We start from the raw sequence: 19,410 nt of genomic DNA on the forward strand, positions 1-19,410 counted from the left end.
GACCAGGAGACAGACATGTGATTGGAGATTTCCCAGAACCATCAATTAATAATTTTACCCAGTTATTCTATATGTGGTATTTCATTGAGCAGTGTAAAAATCAAACTAGAATACCAGCACCCTAGGACTCGGAATATAAGTGAAGTCCCTTGTGTTATTTTACCATATTCAAACATTTATTCAGGTATTATTTTTCTAATAATTGTATATTTCATTACCAATAGTAGTCAAGTATTTATATCTTATTTGAAATTTGAAAATACTTGAATAACAATGCTGAGATGAGCCTATTACAATGCCTGGCACATAGTAGGTGCTCGATAAATGTCTGTTAAATTGCTAGCTATTCTGGGACTTCATTAGTCCAGGAAGTTGACTGCTCAGAGATATAAACCCAAGAATTCCTGATGTAATATCCTGCATAAGTAAGGGATGACTAATTCAGTGTTAAATCAAGGTCAGCTATAAATTTCATTTTTTGAAACATAATGATTCACAGAGAATATTATACCCACGTTTCCTTCAGTAGCCATGATATTTTTATGTCTTATACTATATTTAGAAGGTATATACCAAAAACCAAACTCTTTAAAAATTCAGAAAATTTCCAGAGTCTTGAGTCTTGTTTAAAGTAAAAGTACATCGTCTATGACCATGCCACCCTGAATGCGCCCGATCTCACCTGATCTCAGAAGCTAAGCAGTGTCGGGCCTGGTTAGTACTTGGATAGGAGACTACCTAGGAATACCATGTGCTGTATGCGTATAGGCATTAAAAAATTAAAATAAAATAAAGTAAAATAAAATAAAATTAAAAAGTAGAAGTATATCAAATCTGAATTTTTTTAAAGTTAGAAACATGAAAACTGTGGACAACACTGTGTTTACTTTTAGCACCCCAAAAAACAGCATTCTCTTTTTCCATATCCCTTAGCTATGAGAGGCCAACTTCTTCCAGCAAAAAGAAACCGTGGTATTTGCAAAGACAGGGAACAAATACTTACAGGTACCAATGGTTATTATAATTGCTATCATGTGAGATACAGCAAAATTAATAATGTTAACTAAACTGCAGAACATTTTATGGTTTACAATGTGTTTTAATTTATATTGTTTGATTTCTTTTCAATAATCCTAAGAGATAGACAATATTATTCCCATTTTATAAAGTAGAAAACTATATAGCTTTAGTAAGATGATTTCCTAATATATGAGATTTTTATGCTGTAGGAGAGACCTAATTACTTCTTTTTGGATTGCTTTCTGTAGATTCAATTGTCAGTCAATGTTTAGCTAATACATCAATATAATGGATGACTCGTACAGAAACACTCCCTTGGAAGTCAAGTTCAAATTTCATCACTGGCTTGTAGAGAAAAATTTATCAGGAGGCATAAAAGACAACTAAATAGCTATGTGGACTAAGGGAATAGTTCAAGTTTGAAGTTATGAGGTTCATAAGCAAATTCCAGAATGCTATAAGTCATATCAAGGTTGAAAGAGAATTAAAAACAAAAAATATTAGGCACTCTTGAGTATAGAAATCCACATTATTAAAAATTTGTTCATTCTAACAGTCATAGGCAGAAAAAATACTCCAAGAACATACAATATAATCAAACAAAATGCCTCCAGCATATCTCTTCTCTCTATTCTCCTATAATTTACCAATGAGTAGTACCCTAGAAATAATAAAGGCTTGCCAAGAAGCAAACTGTCAGTTCTTATAGTCTATGACTCTAACAATACATGATAACCCTGGCATTATTTATATTACTATATAAAGTTGGCCTTATAGCAGGCAATATAATGATTTGGGGGACATTTAGGTTAAATGTATTAGCCTAATATAGTATACTCCTGAATATTCATGTTCCATAGTTAAAGATCTGTTGCTTTGCTTTAAATATCCTTGTTCCTGTTAAAATGGAAAAACAAGAAAAACTACTACTGCCGCCTTCCTAGGAAAGAAAATAAAACTTCTCTCACTAATGACCATCAAATTGCCAAAATCAATGGACTCTTCTCAGTAATTACATACCTTACTTAATATCTCAGATATGCCTTTGGAAATGTTTTCTTCCTTTTAGTTTCTAAGATATCTAGTTCTAATTCTTGTCCTGTCTCTCTGGCCACTCTTTTACTGAGTCTTCCAGACTCCTTATCAGCTACCCATTCCTTAGATATTTTTGTGCCCCCCTGGTTCCACCTTTAGTTTACTTCTCACTCTATTAAGTTTCCCTTAGTGATCTCATTCACACCTAGAAAATGGTGACTATGTAATAAAATATTTAATATTAAATTAACAATGTATATGTGTGTTTAAGGGTGAGATATAATATATGTAACATACTCAAAGCTCGAACTTATTTACTTCCCCCACTACCATTTCCACATCTGCTCCTCTTGCAGTATGATGAATTTACCATTCTTCAAGTCATCATAACCTTGGAGAGTGAGGTGCTCCCCAGTCCAGCTTCTTTATGATCTATTCCATACATACAGCACTTAACACATTGTTTATCAGTCTTTCTATTAACCTATGAGCAGCTTAGGAGTTTGGAGAAGCATAGAGAGGAAAAGATACTAATATTTAATATTTCTGTCAAGTACTTACAATCTACCTGGCATGTTTGTTTATAAGAATAAATTAATAAACTTGACTAATTTGAATAATATTTCTTGAATATCAGTTTTTATGGTACACATTATAGAGATACATAGAGGAACAATATGGAGAATCCTGGCCTTCGAGTTTACAATCTAGAAAGGGGAGAGTTCAAAGAAAGAAGAGATAACTTATCTCAGAGGATGGAGTAAAATAAAGACTCTGGGAGAAAAATATCAGCATATTTGACTTCCACAGTCTCTCTTAAATTTTTATCTAACTGAACTTTTCAGCTCATTAAGTTTGATGGTTATAAAACTGCAACTTTCCTTCCTAGACTTCAGTTCTAAAGGCCCCAGAATTGTAAAAACTGTGACACATATAAGGAAACATGGTGCTAGTGTGTATAACATTCATTATGCTTGCTTACTGGTTAAGTTATAAAAAGAAAAATTAAGCAGAACTTTACCAGTTCACAGAGAAAAACAGTCAGTGGATGATAGACAGCTGAGACAAAAAGTATAGACTATTCTCTTGAGAAGTTTGGCTTCCTGAAAGCAGGGACTGGAAGGAAACATTCTCAGCAATCATAATCCTATATATTTCTGGTTTTCTTCCTAATTCTTCGACTACATGTCTTTTTAAAAATAATGGGGAAATGTAGTCCCTCAAATTACATTCTTCTTTGTAAAGATTGTTTCGGCTATGCTAGGTCCTTTACCTCTCCATATAAATTCTGAGATCAGCTTGTCGATTTTTGCAAAATCCCAGCTAGGATTTTGATAGAGACTGTATTGAATCCATAGATCAATTTGGAAAGAATTGCCATATAAATAATATTAGGCCTTCCAATCCATAAACATGGAATTCTTCCCCATTTATTTAGATTTTCTTTAATTTCTCCCAGCAATATTTTGTAGTTTTTCGTGTGTCTTATACTTCTTTTTTTAAATGTATTCCTAAATTGCTTGTTCTTTTTGATGCTATTTTTATTGGAATTGTATTCTAAATTTCATTTTCGGATTGTTCATTGCTAGTATATAAATATGCAATTGAGTTTTGCATGTTGATATTATATCCTGCATCCTTACTGAACTTATTAGCTCTAATAGTATTTTTATGGATTTCTTAGAATTTCCTACGTAGAAGATCATGTCATCTGTAAACAGACAGTTTTACTTCTTTCTTACAAATAACAATGTCTTTTATTTCTTTTTCTTGCTTGATTTTACTGACTAGACCTTCCAGTACAATGCTTAATAGGACTGGTGAGAGCAGCATCCTTGCCTTACTCATGATCTTAGGGAGAAAGCATTCAGTTTTCTACCATTAAGTATAAAGTCGGCTGTGGGGTTTCATAGATGCTCTTTATTAGGTTGAGGAAATTCCCTTTTATTCCTGGCTTGTTCTGAATTTTTATCATGAATGGGTGTTGGATTTGTGTCAAATGCTTTTTCTGCATCTATTGTCCTTTATTCTGTTAACATGGTACATCACCTTTTCAGATGTTAAAATAACCTTGCATTTGTGAGGTATTATCATGGAGTATAATCTTTTTTATATGTTGCTGGATTCAGTTTGCTAATATTTAGTTGAGAATGTGTCTATAATCATGAGGGAAATTGTTCTATAGTTTTCTTGTAATGCCTTTGTCTGGTTTTGGTATCAGGGTAATACCGATCTTACAGAATGAGCTGAGGAGTGTTCCTTCCTCCCTTATTTCTGAAAAGAGTTTGTAAAGCATTGGTATTATTTCTTCCTTAAACTAAGATGACCGCTCTTATGATATCTTTAATTTTTGTGTCCTTCATTACATCTAGCACAGGGTTTTACCCCAAAATATTTGGGAGTGAACTATATTATACGACTACATCCAAGAAATGGCTAAAATAGTATTTAAACAGTTTCCTGAATTTCAACCAAAAGCACCTTTAAAATGGAAGAATGCTATGAAAAACAATCTCACTACTATTTTTCAGTTTAGAAAAACTAGAACATTTACTTACTAGGTAATAGCTCTCTATCAGCAGTCTCTGTGCAGCTTGGATAAGGATAAAATAGATGGCCTTTCTCTAATGGGTATGGAATCATTCTAAAAGCTGAGAAAAAAAAAAACACAAATATGGATATTCAATTCAGACTCCTTTTCATCCTATACCACAGATGAAAGCTATTTTTAGGACATATTTTTATAACATTTTCACATAGCATTTTATTTTATTTTTTAGAGATACGTTTTAGATTAAATAAACTAGGTAAGCAAAATAATAAATAAAAGAAAGAATAAGATGATTTAGAGAACAGTGAATGGTTGGGCTGGAATAAAATTAAACATAGTGGATGATAAGACTGGCCAGGTCCTTCCTACCTTAGTCTCTTCGTTACAAACACGACAGACTTTACTCTCTGGTTATGAATTCCACTTTCTACAGGAATCTTCATAAAGCTGCAGCATATGTAACAGTTGCGACCATAACTACTGGCAACTCAAAAGAGTTCTCAATAGCTCCTAACTTCACATGTGAGATGTCACCAAAGTTTTCTATGAGCAGAGCTTAATTTAGATCAGGGGCCATTCTTATGCTTTGGCCCAATGGTCCCCAACATTTTTAGCACCAGGGACCGGTGATCCTATGAGAATCTAAAGCCTAATGATCTGAGGTAGAGCTGAAGCACTGATGCTAGTGCCGGGGAGCGGCTGCAAATACAGATGAAGCTTTGCACGTCTCCTGCAGTTCAGCCCGGTTCCTAACAGGCCACGGACTGGTACTAGTCCGCAGCCTGGGGGTTGGGGACCCCTGCTTGGCCTGACTTGGCCAGCTATCTGTTTTTATAAATAAAATTTTATTAGAATACAACCATGCTTGTTCATTTACATATTACGTAAGGTTGCTTTCATGCTATTGGAGTTGGGTAGCTGTGACAGAGACTACGGCCCACAAAGACTAAATATATACCATCTGATCCTTTATGGTAAAAGGTTACCCATCCCTGATCTAGATTATTACCAACTCTAGTAGACTTCTTAAAGAAGGAACTCTTATTGATCTACTCAACTAGTTAAGTATCATCAACATTGTGAAAAGGTTTTTGCTTTTCCTTTAGTGCTTGTCTATATAAATTTTTACCAAAATACTGATTTTGTTCAGAGAACAAACTGATAGTTGCTAGATGGGAGGGGGGGTTGTGGGGCTGGATGAAAAGGTAAAGGGATTAAGAAGTACAAATTGGCAATTACAAAATAGTCACAGGGATGTAAAGTACAGCATAGGGAATATAGTCACTAATATTGTAATAACTATGGATGGTGTCAGGTGGGTACTAGACTTACCAGGGGCTCACTTCATAAGGTATAGAAATGTCTAACCACTATGCTGTATACTGGAAACTAATATAATATTGAATGTCAACAGTAACTGAAATTTTTTTTTAAATATGGATTTTGTATGACCATAATAAAAAGTAGTGATTTGTCCAAAGTCACAGAGCAAATCAGGAGTAACATTAGGAAATCATGTATTAAGACGATTATTCATGAAATGCAGTATAAATCATATATTTATTGGAAATCTCCTCTGTGCCAAGCAAAAAGCTAGGCACTGAAGACACATACAAGATGAATGAGACAGAGTACTTGGTTTTGAGGAGCTTACGGAGTACTGGGGGGAAAAGCAAAAGAAATCTAATAACCCAAAGACATTCAGCTCCTCAGTTTTAGTTGCTCCAGTTTTCTTAATCTGTGTATTGTCAGTGTCAAGCTCAGTTTCTGACCCTGAGCAAATGGTTAAGGCAGGTAGAGGTTCCCAAATGTCCTTGGTTCAAGGACACATGGTGCCCTTTCCATCTCAGTAATTTTTTATGATGATCCTAAGCTGAAGGAAATATCTAATAATTGCACTTATTAAGTAGTGGATTCAAACAACTATAAACGTTTATGTTCTAACAGTTTAGCAGTGATTTGGAAAAAAAATGCACATAAATTAAAAGGAAAAATAGTTATATAATTTTATATAACCATCATTTCTTACTAATGGGAAACATGATCCTGCTGGGTACTGCACAAATTCTCAAACCTTGATATCAGATTGGACAGCACCACCCTCATTTTCTGTTCCACAGAGATTTATGTGTGATACTTGTTTTAATCACAGCAACAAAAACCCAGCTCTGCAAAGCTATCACATGGAAAAGAATAGAGAGTCACCTAATTGTGAAATGATAAACTATTTAGAGTAATAGTTTGAATGGTGTCTGACAGGTGTTGATATTGCTGTATTTCCACTAAAATTTTAATATATCCGGTGCCACTCTTATGAGCTTGCTGCAATACCCACAAGGTGCCTAAGTGCAAAATTTGCTAACTGAGAGGGTTAACCAATTTTAGTGATGAGCGGTGAATTTATTTTTTAATTTTTATTGATAGCAGAGATATATTTTTCAAGAGAACTATTATAAGAATTTAACTGATAAAATATTTTGATTAAGCTTCTTCATTTTCTTAGTGATTTTGAAAAGTTACAAATAAGAGATCTAGTAGTTGAAAAACAGTTCAATTCTCCAGTGAAGATATACAAATAGCCAATTAGCACATAAAAAGATGTTCAACATCACTAACATTAGGGAAATGCAAATAAAAACCACTGAGATACCACTTCACAGCCATTGTGATGGCTATAATCAAGAAAACAGAAAATAGTAAGTGTTGGTGAGGATACAGAGAAAGTGAAACATTTGTGCATTGCTAGTGGAATATAAAATGGTACAACTGATGTAGAAAATAGTATGGCACTTCTTCAAAACATTAAACATAGAATTATATGATTTAGCAATTCCACTTCTGGGTATATACACAAAAGAACTGAAAGCAGAAATTTGAACAGGTATTTGTACACCCATGTTCATAGCAGCATTATTCACAATAACTAAACGGTAGAAACAACTTGTTCATCATCGACAAATGAATGTATAAACAAAATGTGGTATATATGCAGAGAATGAAATATTATTCAGTCTTAAAAAGGAATGAAATTCTAATACGTGCTATAACATTATGCTAAATGAAATAAGCCAGGTATAAAAAGACAAATGTATGATTCTACTCTATGAGATACCTAGACTAGTCAAACTCATAGAGATAGAAAGTAGAACCATTACTAGAGTCTGGGGAAGAGGGAAGAATGGAAAGTTATTGTTTAATGAACATAGAATTTCAGTTTGGGATGATAATAATTTATGGGGATGGATGATGGTGATGGCTGCACAACAATGTGAATGTATATAAATACTACTGAACTGTATATTTTAAAATAGTTAAAATGGTAATTTTTATGTTACATATACTTTACTACAATAAAAAATTTTAAAAATAGCATTGGTATTAGTTGTGAGAAAAATAGTTTCATGTTATACACATCTGACATCAAAACAACAAAAATAATAGTCCAATTTAAAAAAATATTAGAATAGCTCAACCACTAAAAAGATTATAAACCAAGATATGTATGTTTTCATTTTCTTTCCTTACAAATATGTAATTTAAATGGACACATGGCAGAATAGCATAACAGTTTCTCATTCTGCTTTTCCTAAATGTGGCATCAATATAAGTACATTAAGCATCTATTCTAGCAATAAACCAAATATAACACCACTGAGTTCACTTTGAAACTAATCAACAACAAATCCTTATGGAAACTCAATCTCATTTAAAAGGACTACCTGTGAGCGCAATGAATAGTCAGAGACATGAGTGTTACATGTGGAAAAGAATACTTACTGCCTTCCCACGTACACTGCAACAGATTAAGAGCGCCTTCTATTCGCTTCCAGTGCTGAAGATGAAAGAAAGCATAGGCAATTGCTTCACTATCACCCCGTTTCAGAATATGTTCTGGAGGTAAAATTAGACTTTTCATCTCCAGTAAATACTAGAAAAATAACATACACACACAGAGACACATCACAAAAAAAAATTATGTTAAATTCAAATGCCCACAAAAATATACATTCAAATTTTATAAACTCGATTTTATTTACAAAAGAAACTTTAACCTAAGTTGAAATAACATGAAGGTCCTACTGGCAACACGTGTATAAAATGCTTTAGAAGCAAATTCCAAAGATTGGAATATTTCTATAGGTAAAAATAAGGAGAGAAATGGCTTATATGTGACCTTGCTAAATACAAAATGGAAACTCAAGCTGAGGAAATGTGAGAGCAAATATTAATTTTTCCAAAAAATAATTACATGCAAAATTCATAAAATACAATTTTAAAACATTTTGTGGCAACATTCAATTCTTTTTTTCTTTTATTCCCATTTTATAGGTGAAAGATCTTAATTATGAAGAAGTTCAATTAAATTAATATGTACCAAGTACAAAGCACTATGCTTATCAGGAAATACCAAAACACATTCTATTTTTTGGAGCTTCCTAATATAATGAAAAAGACACATTTCTTAAGTTAATAATTATAACCAGACTGTACTGAATGTTTTATTAGAGGTATTAACAATGTATATAAGAATATGGATAGGCAGTATTAATTTTAATTAATTTATTGAGATGTAATTCACATATTTTAAAATTCACCCATTTAAAATATACAACTCATATATATGTGCAACTATCACCACAGTCAATTTTAGAATATTTCCACCACCTCAAAAGGAAATCCTGTACTCTTCAGTTATTACCCTCTACTCCACCATCTCCCTAAGCCCTGAGCAAACACTAATCTACTTTCTGTCTCTATAGATTTGCCTATTCTGGATATTTCATACAAATAAAATCATATAATACATGGTCTTTGGTAAGTGGCTTCTTTCACTTAGCATAATTTTTTCGAGGCATATCTATGTTGCACTATATATCAGTATTTCATTCCTTTTTTTTTTTGGCTGAATAATATTCCATTGTGTGGATAGAACACATATGTTTACCCATTTATCGTTTGATGGGTATTTAGCTGTTTTCACCTTTTTGGCTATTTTGAATAATGCTGCAAAAAAACATTGGCGTACCAGTTTTTACGTAAATATGTTTTCCTCACTCTTGAGTATACACCTAGTTGTAAAATTGCTGGGTTAGATGGTAATTTTTACATTTAGGAGGTATTAATTCTGATTTAGGGGCTAAAAATAAACCACGATGGAATTTGAAATTTGAGCTGATGAAGATGGACAGAATATGGATGAGCAGATTGGGGGTTGGGGTGGGTAGAAAAACAGGAGGATATAGTCAAAGTATAGGGCCTACTTGAAAAAAAGCACTGAGCCAAGAGAGCATAGTGTAAGATTCATTTAAGGGATTAGTGAGTGTGCCTGTTAAAGAAGTTATAGACTATCAATTCTTATTCATATATGAAATTAAATTCTATCTTAAACTCTTGAAGAAAATACTTGCCTTAATATTATAATCCATAATAAAAGCAGTACAATCACAGTTATAACACTAATCAAATGTACTAATTACACAAAGAAAAATGCTAAATTAACTACTTATACATCATCTTTACTACTAAAATGGTCAATTTAAAACAAAATATTTTAAAAAATATTTCGTTAGTTAAATACTTGCAAAGACTTCCTCTACTGAAATAGGTTTGAAACAACCTCTTTGGTTCTAAATAATTTGTTATTAAATAATGTGTCATAAGGTCCAAACCACATTAACTTCTGTTATAAAATGTAAAAAGAGAAACATTCCAGAGGTGTCTCAAAAGATATATTCTCACATTTCAAATTCTAAATTCCTCAGATTGTTACATAAACTAATGAGATAAACAACATAGAGTTGAATTTGTGAAAAACACTTTGTAAAACTGCTACAAGCAGGAAGAATCTTAAAAATAAAAAGTTGCAATGGTTTCAAAATTTAAACCTTATGTTATTACTCAATATATATGTACACATATTAATATATCTAAAATAAATTTTTCTTATGAAATGTGCCTTTCCAACACTTACTGAGGTTAATACCCATCTTTAATTACTCCTACTCCTATATCTTAATAAAGTTGAAATTAAAAAAAAAAAAAAGAATTACTCTTAGTTTTGATATATCTTGCTTTCTCTTCAAAGTGTAAGAATGCAATCTGCTCATCAATTTATTTTAGTAGATGTCACAAACTATGAGATTATTTACTAATCCAGTTTGGGGACTTAACATTTCCCATTCAGTTTCTTAAAGGAATGCAGCAGAGGTTGTGTCCTGGTCAAGCAAAGCCCATTTGCTGCCTGGTTGGGTTCTCTCCCCTTAGTGCCTTGGGCCTATATTCAGGAGGGTAATATTCTTTCTAATCCTCTCTAATCCTTGCCCATTTTTTTAAAACACAGTAAAAGATCACTCACACCAGGCGGCTGTGGGAAAATGGACTCAAATAGCTGACCCTTGACATGACTCCTTATGCTCTATCCAAGTACACGAAGAGCTTCTTCAGTAGGAAGCAAAGAAAATGCGGCAATCACAGTGAAATCTCCATCATAAAAAAGAGTATCTCATTTTCAAAAGAAAGCTGTTTAACACTTAAACCAACTCCTTTCTATTAAAATTCTGTCTAATTTTACAGATAGAGGAGATAATATATATCAATTATTTTCAATGAGTTTTAGAACCCTGAAGCTTTAAACTAAACCCTATCTTGGTAGCCACTTAGCAAAGAGTAAACAAAGATATTCGGTTAACAATTATTCAGTAAAATTTATAGAAAATGTCAACTTAATATTTTTTTGAACAGCAACTATACATCTATATTATCACCATTTAATAATCTAAGTGACAATTCAGATAGTAATCGAACACATATGGTATGCTTATTAGGAAATACTTCAGAAGTTTATATTAAAAAATCTTTGCTATTTAATCATTAAAAAAAAATCTTCCTTATGCTATCTTATTTTTTATTATCATGTCTTACCTACCAGCAAATGTCATTTCCAATTTGACTTTAAAGCTAATCAAATCTTATTTTTCAATTTCTAATAAGGCACTGAAATAAAATTTCACCCTCAAAAATAAGGGAAAATTTCAGTTTAAGGTATTTAAAGTAATTATAGGATTATTACTTATTTTATCTTCCTACAAACTGCTACTAAGGAATTTCTGCTACCCAACATAAGCTGTTAAGTTACCACACAATCGAAAACATATTCTTCATATTCTACTATAGCACCTAACACATTATACTACCCAAAGTAGGCACTAAAATACTTATTAATTGATTTGATCTGAGTTATATAACTAAAATGACTTCAAAATCATATTTCAGTTTTTCCTAAGATATATATATTTTAGGCAAGGCAACCCTTGGTTGACCTCACAGATTGCAAGGACCTTGTCAGCTTATAATCCCTTACTTTTTTTTATTTTTAATTTTTACGCCTACAGCACCTGGTCTTCCGAGGTGGTCTCCCATCTAAGTACTAACCAGGCCCGACCCTGCTTAGCTTCCGAGATCAGATGGGATCAGGCTTGTTCAGGGTAGCATGGCCCCGAACAAGAGATATTTTCTAACTCTCTGGGAAAAACAAAACAAAAACAAACAAAAAAAATCTACTATCCAGGCTACTTTTCTATGAAGGAAAATGTGAAAATTTAAAAACTGAAGGGTGTTTGGTTTCGGAAATTTTTGGCCTTTTTTCCTGCTTATAAAACTACATGCTCTGTGTACAAAAAATGCAAACACTGCAGAGTTACACAGTAGAAAATAATACAAGATTGAAGAATAAAAGAATAAAGAAAATAAAGATAATCTGATTTATGTTATGTCTAATTTCTTTATGCATAACATAATTGACCTTTTCTTAAAAATAGAATCAAGCTGTTATGCAACTCACTTTTTACTTTATGATACATCTTATACATTTCTTCCTGTCTCTATATAAATCTAACTCATTATTTTTTATTATTGTATAATATTCCATTAAAAGCTGAGTTATTTTATAAGTTCAGATTTAAAGTCATGCTGGAATTGTACTACCATTCTTAAAAGGTCAAAAATGATATCGTTAAGCAAATCTCATAAAAATAGTAAAGTAAAAGTAAAATATAGAAAAATTATTAAAAATAGGAATATAAAATAGTAAAAACTCATAAAAATAAGATGGCTTAAAAATTCCCAAATCTGATGGGGTCTAAAATTTTATTTTTTAAAAAACTTACACAGGCCTTTATAACAATGCAGATCTAAACTAAAGAAATGTCTATTTACCAAATATTTATTGAATGTCTGTTATGTGCTAGGCAGAGTATCAGACATAAAATGAGAAAGACAAGAATTCTGCTTTTTAAAAAGCTCACAGGAAACTAAGGGAGATATATACAAAGAGACAAAAAAAAGGTATGATTAAGGTACTGAAGGAACAGAGAGCCATTATCTCTGTTTAGGAAAAGTAGGAGACATCTCTATAAAGGAGGCAACAGATGAACAGTGTCTTAAAGAATGAGCAGAAACTTGCCAAGTAGAGAAGAGTTTGAGCATATATACAAAGGTAGGTAGGGAGATATGATGAGAAATTACCAAATCCAGGAAGCAGTGATGCTGGAGATAAGGAGCAAGGCAGAAGTGGCAAGGGGTAAGGTTGGAAACGGATACTAGGCTCAGACTGTGAAGAGCTTCAATATAAGCAACACTAAGGGACTGGTCCTTATTTTATAAGCGATAGGGAACAAGAAGAGCTCTTTTTAGGCAGAGTAAGATTTGCTACTTAGGTAGCTAACTCTGACAACAACCAGAATGGAGAGGGGCCAATGGCAGGGAGACCAGTAAGGAATTTGTTTTAATAGTCCAAGCAAGAGATGGTAAACAAACTTACATTTAGAGATGCATAGAAAATGTCTGGCAATATATAAGCCTAGGAGAAAGAACGGTTACTTGAGAGAAGTAGAATTGGAAGAGAAAGAATGGAATATTTTACTTTGTAAACTTCTGAAGGGTCTGAATTTTTTTAAAAAGTTCTTATCATCTTTATAATAACAATAATAATTTTAAAAATTAGTAGTGAAAGCACATAATGGTCAGTGACAGTGGGGATAAAGTAGATGGCTAGATGTGAAAGACATTTTAAGGTTATAATACAAGTTGCTAATTTGGAAAGGGCAGAAGTAAAGGTTAATGAGAAGATAAGGTCATATAATCAAAGTATATAAGTAAGGAAGGACAGGCAAGTAAAAGAAGAGACTTAAAATAAAATTTAAAAATTCAGTTTGAGACACATTAAAGTTGTCTGAAATACCTATTAAATGTCCAGATAAAAATCTCCATCACTAGAAAAAAAATGCAAATCTATAGATGAGGAAGCCAGAGTTGAAAGATACAGATTTGCAAATTATCAACAAATACAATAAAGTTGAAGACATAAACCAAGGCTGGTACCTAGTATGTGCTACAGAGCCTTCTGTATTACCTCCAAATCACCTTATTGTTATATCTGGGAAATTGCTTGGGAAAAATTCTACTAGTATTAAACTATGGACAATACACTCAAATAACTATTCAAACCTCTTGATTTTCACTAAAAATATAAAAATTAAACCTACTTTAGAAGCTATAGTTAAAAAGGCATAATGATGTATGGTCTGATGGTTTCTTTTATAACTCTAAAACCATACCTATGCTTATACCCAAATTCACTTTAATTTTGAATTGCTTTGATCTTTATAATTTATCTTTAGATTACTTTTTTCTATTACTTTGTAACTCTTACAACAGCTTTTGACCAAAAGCAATATAATTCTGACCTGAAGTAATGATAATGCTTTATAATCTTCCTCTTGAAAGCAGAGGTTAAAGAAAAATCTCTCTGAAGGCATCTGAAATTAAGGTACTTTGCTCTTGATCAGTCATGCACACCAAGAACCAATTTATCTCTGCAATTAGTTTTCTCAGTGCACATTCTATGAGATTGGACAGGCAGGCCGAATGCAAAGAGTCCACATGAATGTATATTGGGGAGGAGACTAAAGATGGTTCCCAGATAGAAAGTAAACAGAATTGCTATATGAATAAACTAAAACATAATGGTAACTAACAACCTCTGGAGAATAGGGAAAGGAGAGGGAAGGGAGGTTAGAAAGGGCATTTGCCACAGAAAAACTCCTTTCCACATCATCCTACAGAGCAGCACCTTGAGAGAGAAGCATTTCATATTTTAACTCATCCACCTAGGTCAAAGTACTACATAATGGAAAGGCAAATGCCTCATTGTGCTCTAAATTTGGGTCTTAGATTTTGGCACCACTTTCCCATTTCTCCTTTTACTCTTGCTATGCCACTCAAAATCTCCAAGACTGCCTGTTTCCCTCTTATCTTTTACATATGCTGATATGGCCAATGAAACGTAAATCTGCTGCTAAAGAGCTAGTATCTTACGGTAGATGAGACTCGTCTCATCCTAAAGGCTTCGATTTCTGGTCAACAGATGGGTTTTACCTTTTCTATCTCAATTTATTTTTAAAATTTCCCTTGTACTTATAAACGCCTCCAGGCACAGTCTGCTTTCTTGGTGATACAATACTAAAAAGAGTTTATTGTAAAATAAGAAATAATAATTTTTAAAAGCTACAGAGAACACATTTCTAAACATGTACTCAAGTTGTAGAAATATACTAAAAAAGTTTTTTGTTTTGTTTTGTTTTTAAATGTTCTACTTTATTCTTCCTCCAAGAGCTTCTGTAAGACACAAATAAATTGTCCTGTTTCAACATCTTCACCTTCACCTCATCTCAACAAAGGAATCCCCAAATCTTATACATTCTAAGTCTCTAAAACAATATTTACAAGGAAAGAGTACATACTGGAACAGCTTAAACAGGAAGAGAAAATGGTAAGAGAAGTATAATAAGCAATGATTGCATGATAATCAAGACTGTTGCCTGACACTCAAGACACTGTGTTAAGCACTTCATATATATTGTCTCATTTAATCGGAAGGCATGATACTCTGACAGAGCAGTCCATGCTGAGAAAGATTTTTTTTTTATTGAGGTACAATTTAAAAAGTCAAATGCACAGATCTTAAGTATGCAGTTCAATGAGTGTTGACAAATGAAGACAAGCAACGCCCAAATTAAGACATAGAACATTTCCATCACCTCTGAAAAATTCTCCTTTCCAGTTCATCTCTTACCCTGACCACCTGAGGCAACTATTGTTCTAATTTCTACCACCACAGATCACTTCTGTCTTTTCTCAAATGTCATCATTCAGTATGCACTCTTTGGTAAAACACTCTATTTTCGAGATTCATCCATATTTTGCTTATATCAGTAGTTCTTTCTTTTTATTGCTGAATAGTATCCTACCGAATAAATACATACCAATTTGTATGTTGACTTGTTAAAGCACATTTGGGTTGTTTCCAGTGTGGGGTTATTATGAATAAAGCTTCTATGAACATTCATGTTCAAGTCTTCTGGGGAACATATGGTTTCATTTCTCTTGTGTAGGACTGGAATTGCTGGGGTGAGGTATATGTTTAACTTTTATAAGAAATTGCCAAACGTTTTTACAAAGTGGTTATACCATTTTATACTCTTAGCAGCTATATATAACTGCTTCACATTCTTACCAACATTTTATGAGTCTTTTTAATTACAGTCATAAGCCGCATAACATTTCAGTCAACAACAGACTGTATATACAACAGTGATCCCATAAGATCATAATGGAACTTAAAAACTGCCATTGCCTAGTGACCTCGTAGCCATGGTAAGGTTGCAGTGCAACCAGTTCCTCATGTGTTTGTGGTGATGCTGGTATAAACAAACATACTGTGCTACCAGTTGCATAAAAATATAGCACATACAATTATACACAGTACATAATATTTGATAATAAACAACTATGTTACTGGTTTATGTATTTACTATACTTTTTATCATTACTTGAGTGTACTCTACTTATAAAAAGTTTACTGTAAAACAGTAAACTGTTAAGTTGGCAAGTCACTTCATACACTTTGTGTTTATTACATCTCTCAACTGTGTCATTGTCTCTCGTGCTCGATTTCATCTCATGTTGTTTTATAAATTTGGTGTAGCCTAAGAGAACAGTGTATATAAAGTCTACTGTAGTGTAATGTCCTTCACATTACTCACCACTCACCACCACTCACTCACTTAACTCGCCTAGGGCAACTCCCACTCCTGTAAGCTCAGTTCATGGTTAAGTGCCCTATAAAGTGTATCATTTTTTAATTTTTACTGTATTTTTACTGTACCTTTTCTATGTTTAGATACACAAATAATTACTGTTGTGTTACAACAGCTTACAGTATTCAGAAAAGTAACATGCTATACAGGCTTGTAGCCTCAGAGTGATAGGCTATCCCATGTAGCCTAGATGTGTAGTAGGCTAGACTATCTAGGTTTGTGTAAGTGTACATGATGATGAAATCGCCTAATGATGTATTTCTCAAAACATATCTCCATCATTAAGAGAAGCATGATTGTACAGCCATTCTGGTAAGTGTGAAATGGTACTTTATTGTGATTTTATATTGCATTTGCCTGATAACTAATGATGTTGTGCATCTCTTTGTGTTTATTGGATATTCCAACATCTTTTATGAGGAATCTGTTTTAAGGTTTTTGACCATTTTTCATATTAAGTTGACTTTTTTATATTTATATATTCTGGATATGAGTCCTTTGCCAAACAAATTGCAATTTTTTTTCCTATCTGTGGAATACCTGTTCATTTTCTTAACACTGTCTTTAATGAGCAGAATTTAAAATTCTTGAAAAGGCCAATTTAAATTTTTTTTCTCTTCTAACTCAGTGCCTTTTGTGCCCTGGGAAATCTTTGCTTGCTCCAAGTTTCAAAGATATTTCAAAAATATCTACATGTTTTCTTCTAGATATTGTATAGTTTTAGCTTTTACATTTAGGTCAATGATCCATCTCAAATTGATGTTTATGTATACTATAAGAAAAATTCAAGATTACCCCGCCCCATTCACATGTAAGTAACTTACCTAATGAATAACCCTAGCTGACTCTTTAGCATTCATATCTCAGCTAAGCTCATGACCCATTCCCATGTTTACCTTTCATGGGTGAAATTATATGTTATAACGGTATTTTCAACTATGGAGATTCACAATGGTTTTGGACCATATTAATCAAGAACCTCTTTGGCCTACTATAATAATAATGTTAGAGAATACCTTCTATAGTAAAAGACAAACTTAAAAATGTACAAAAGAACTGAACAGACATTTAACCAAAACAGATATACCAATGGCTAATAAACACATTATAAGATGTTCAACTTCATTAGTCATTTAGGAAATGCAAACCAAAACCAAAATAGATGCCATTTCACACCTCCTAGGATAACTATAATAAAAAAAACAGGCAATAACAAGTGTTGGCAAGAAGGTACAGAAATTGGAGCCCTCACACATTGCTGGTTGGAATGTAAAATAGCACAGTCACTTTGGAAAACGGTTTGGTATAGTCTCTCAAAAAGTTAAACATAAAATTACCATGTGATCCATCAATTCTGCTCCTAGGTACGTACAACAGAGAGAAGCGAAACCATGTGTTCACACAAAAACTTGCACATGAATATTCATAGCAGCATCATTCATAATAACCAAAGTTGAACCAACCCAAATGCCCATTAACTGACGGATAAACAAAATGTAGCATATCAATACAATAGAATATTATTCAGACATAAAAAGAAATGAAGTATTGATACATGCTACATTATGCTAAGTGGAAGTAGTCAGACACAAAAGGCCACATAGTGTATGGTTCTAAATTCATAGAGACAGAAAACAGATTAATGGTTGGGAGAGACTGGGGGAGAGAGGTACAGGATTTCTTTTTGGGTTAATGAAAATGTTCTAGAATTAGATAGTGGTGATGATTATACAACCTTGTGAATACACTAAAAACCACTGAAATGTGTACTCTAAAAGGGTGACTTTTATGACATGATTTACCTCAATTAAAAAGACAATACCGTAAAGCTTCTTGATGGTTGGATAATGAATATGAGACAGTAGAATGAAACAGGATGCTACGTAATATTTAGAAAGTATGAAAATTTTCTACTATAAAAGAAAAAAATCTGTCAATTTCTATAGTGGCTGAAAGATGCACAATCTTTTTCTTGTTTGGTGACTAAAAAAAATTATTAATTGAACCAAAGTCATAGGTAGGTAATGAAGAAAAAGTCGAAAACCATGAAAACATGCTGTTCTAATTTTTAACTATTATTATTGGTTACTGTACACTGAAATTCATTTGGTAGATTAAAAAAATCTGTACAAGCAATCAATATTAATGAAATATCTAAAGCAAATCATAGCCTGAAGAGATTTATGTGATCTTTCTCTATTGCACTTCTAATAGTTTCCAGCTTTAACAAATTGCACAGCTCCAGACCTACAGCCATTTCTGTTACAGTTATGTGGAAAGTTGCCAAAAAATGTTTCCTGCTAAAACAGCTTTATCCTTTGTCATTTTACTGGTAACATTCATAAAATATTTGTCAAATCTGCATAATAAATTTGTAAGATTAAAAGAAGATTTAAAATATAGATATATATTTAAATGTCACTGTTCATTAGCTTAAATAAGTTATCACCACCCACAGCTGAAGTCTGAGGAAGAAAACCCCTAAAGCCCTTTATGTCTGCTTGGCTCCAGCTGACAGTCAGGAATATAAACCACAATGTGAGAGAGAGAGACAGAGAGAGACAGAGAGAGACAGAGAGAGACAGAGAGAGACAGAGAGAGACAGAGAGAGACAGAGAGAGAGAGAGAAGGAGGCGGGAGGGGAGGGAG

At 32.9% G+C, this 19,410-nt stretch overlaps 1 protein-coding gene and 2 pseudogenes across 5 annotated transcripts in view; 1 reads left to right on the forward strand and 2 right to left on the reverse strand.

Moving 5' to 3' along the window:
* The window catches only part of ST7L (suppression of tumorigenicity 7 like), a 101,972-nt gene that overhangs the window by 41,460 nt on the left and 41,102 nt on the right, over positions 1-19,410 (reverse strand). For 4 of the 5 annotated variants that reach the window (XM_025038458.1, XM_025038460.1, XM_006919645.2 and 1 more), the window contains 2 exons: positions 8,384-8,534; positions 4,614-4,706 (listed from right to left, as the gene is read on the reverse strand). In XM_025038458.1, the coding sequence (XP_024894226.1) occupies positions 4,614-4,706; positions 8,384-8,534 (244 nt within the window). The remainder of the gene's footprint in view (positions 1-4,613; positions 4,707-8,383; positions 8,535-19,410) is intronic. The other variant, XM_025038459.1, reaches the window with a different exon arrangement.
* Positions 645-763, forward strand: LOC112469095 (annotated as a pseudogene).
* Positions 11,989-12,107, reverse strand: LOC112469058 (annotated as a pseudogene).

Source organism: Pteropus alecto, unplaced genomic scaffold (genome assembly GCF_000325575.1).
Source record: "Pteropus alecto unplaced genomic scaffold, ASM32557v1 scaffold106, whole genome shotgun sequence".
Lineage (NCBI taxonomy): Eukaryota > Metazoa > Chordata > Mammalia > Chiroptera > Pteropodidae > Pteropus > Pteropus alecto.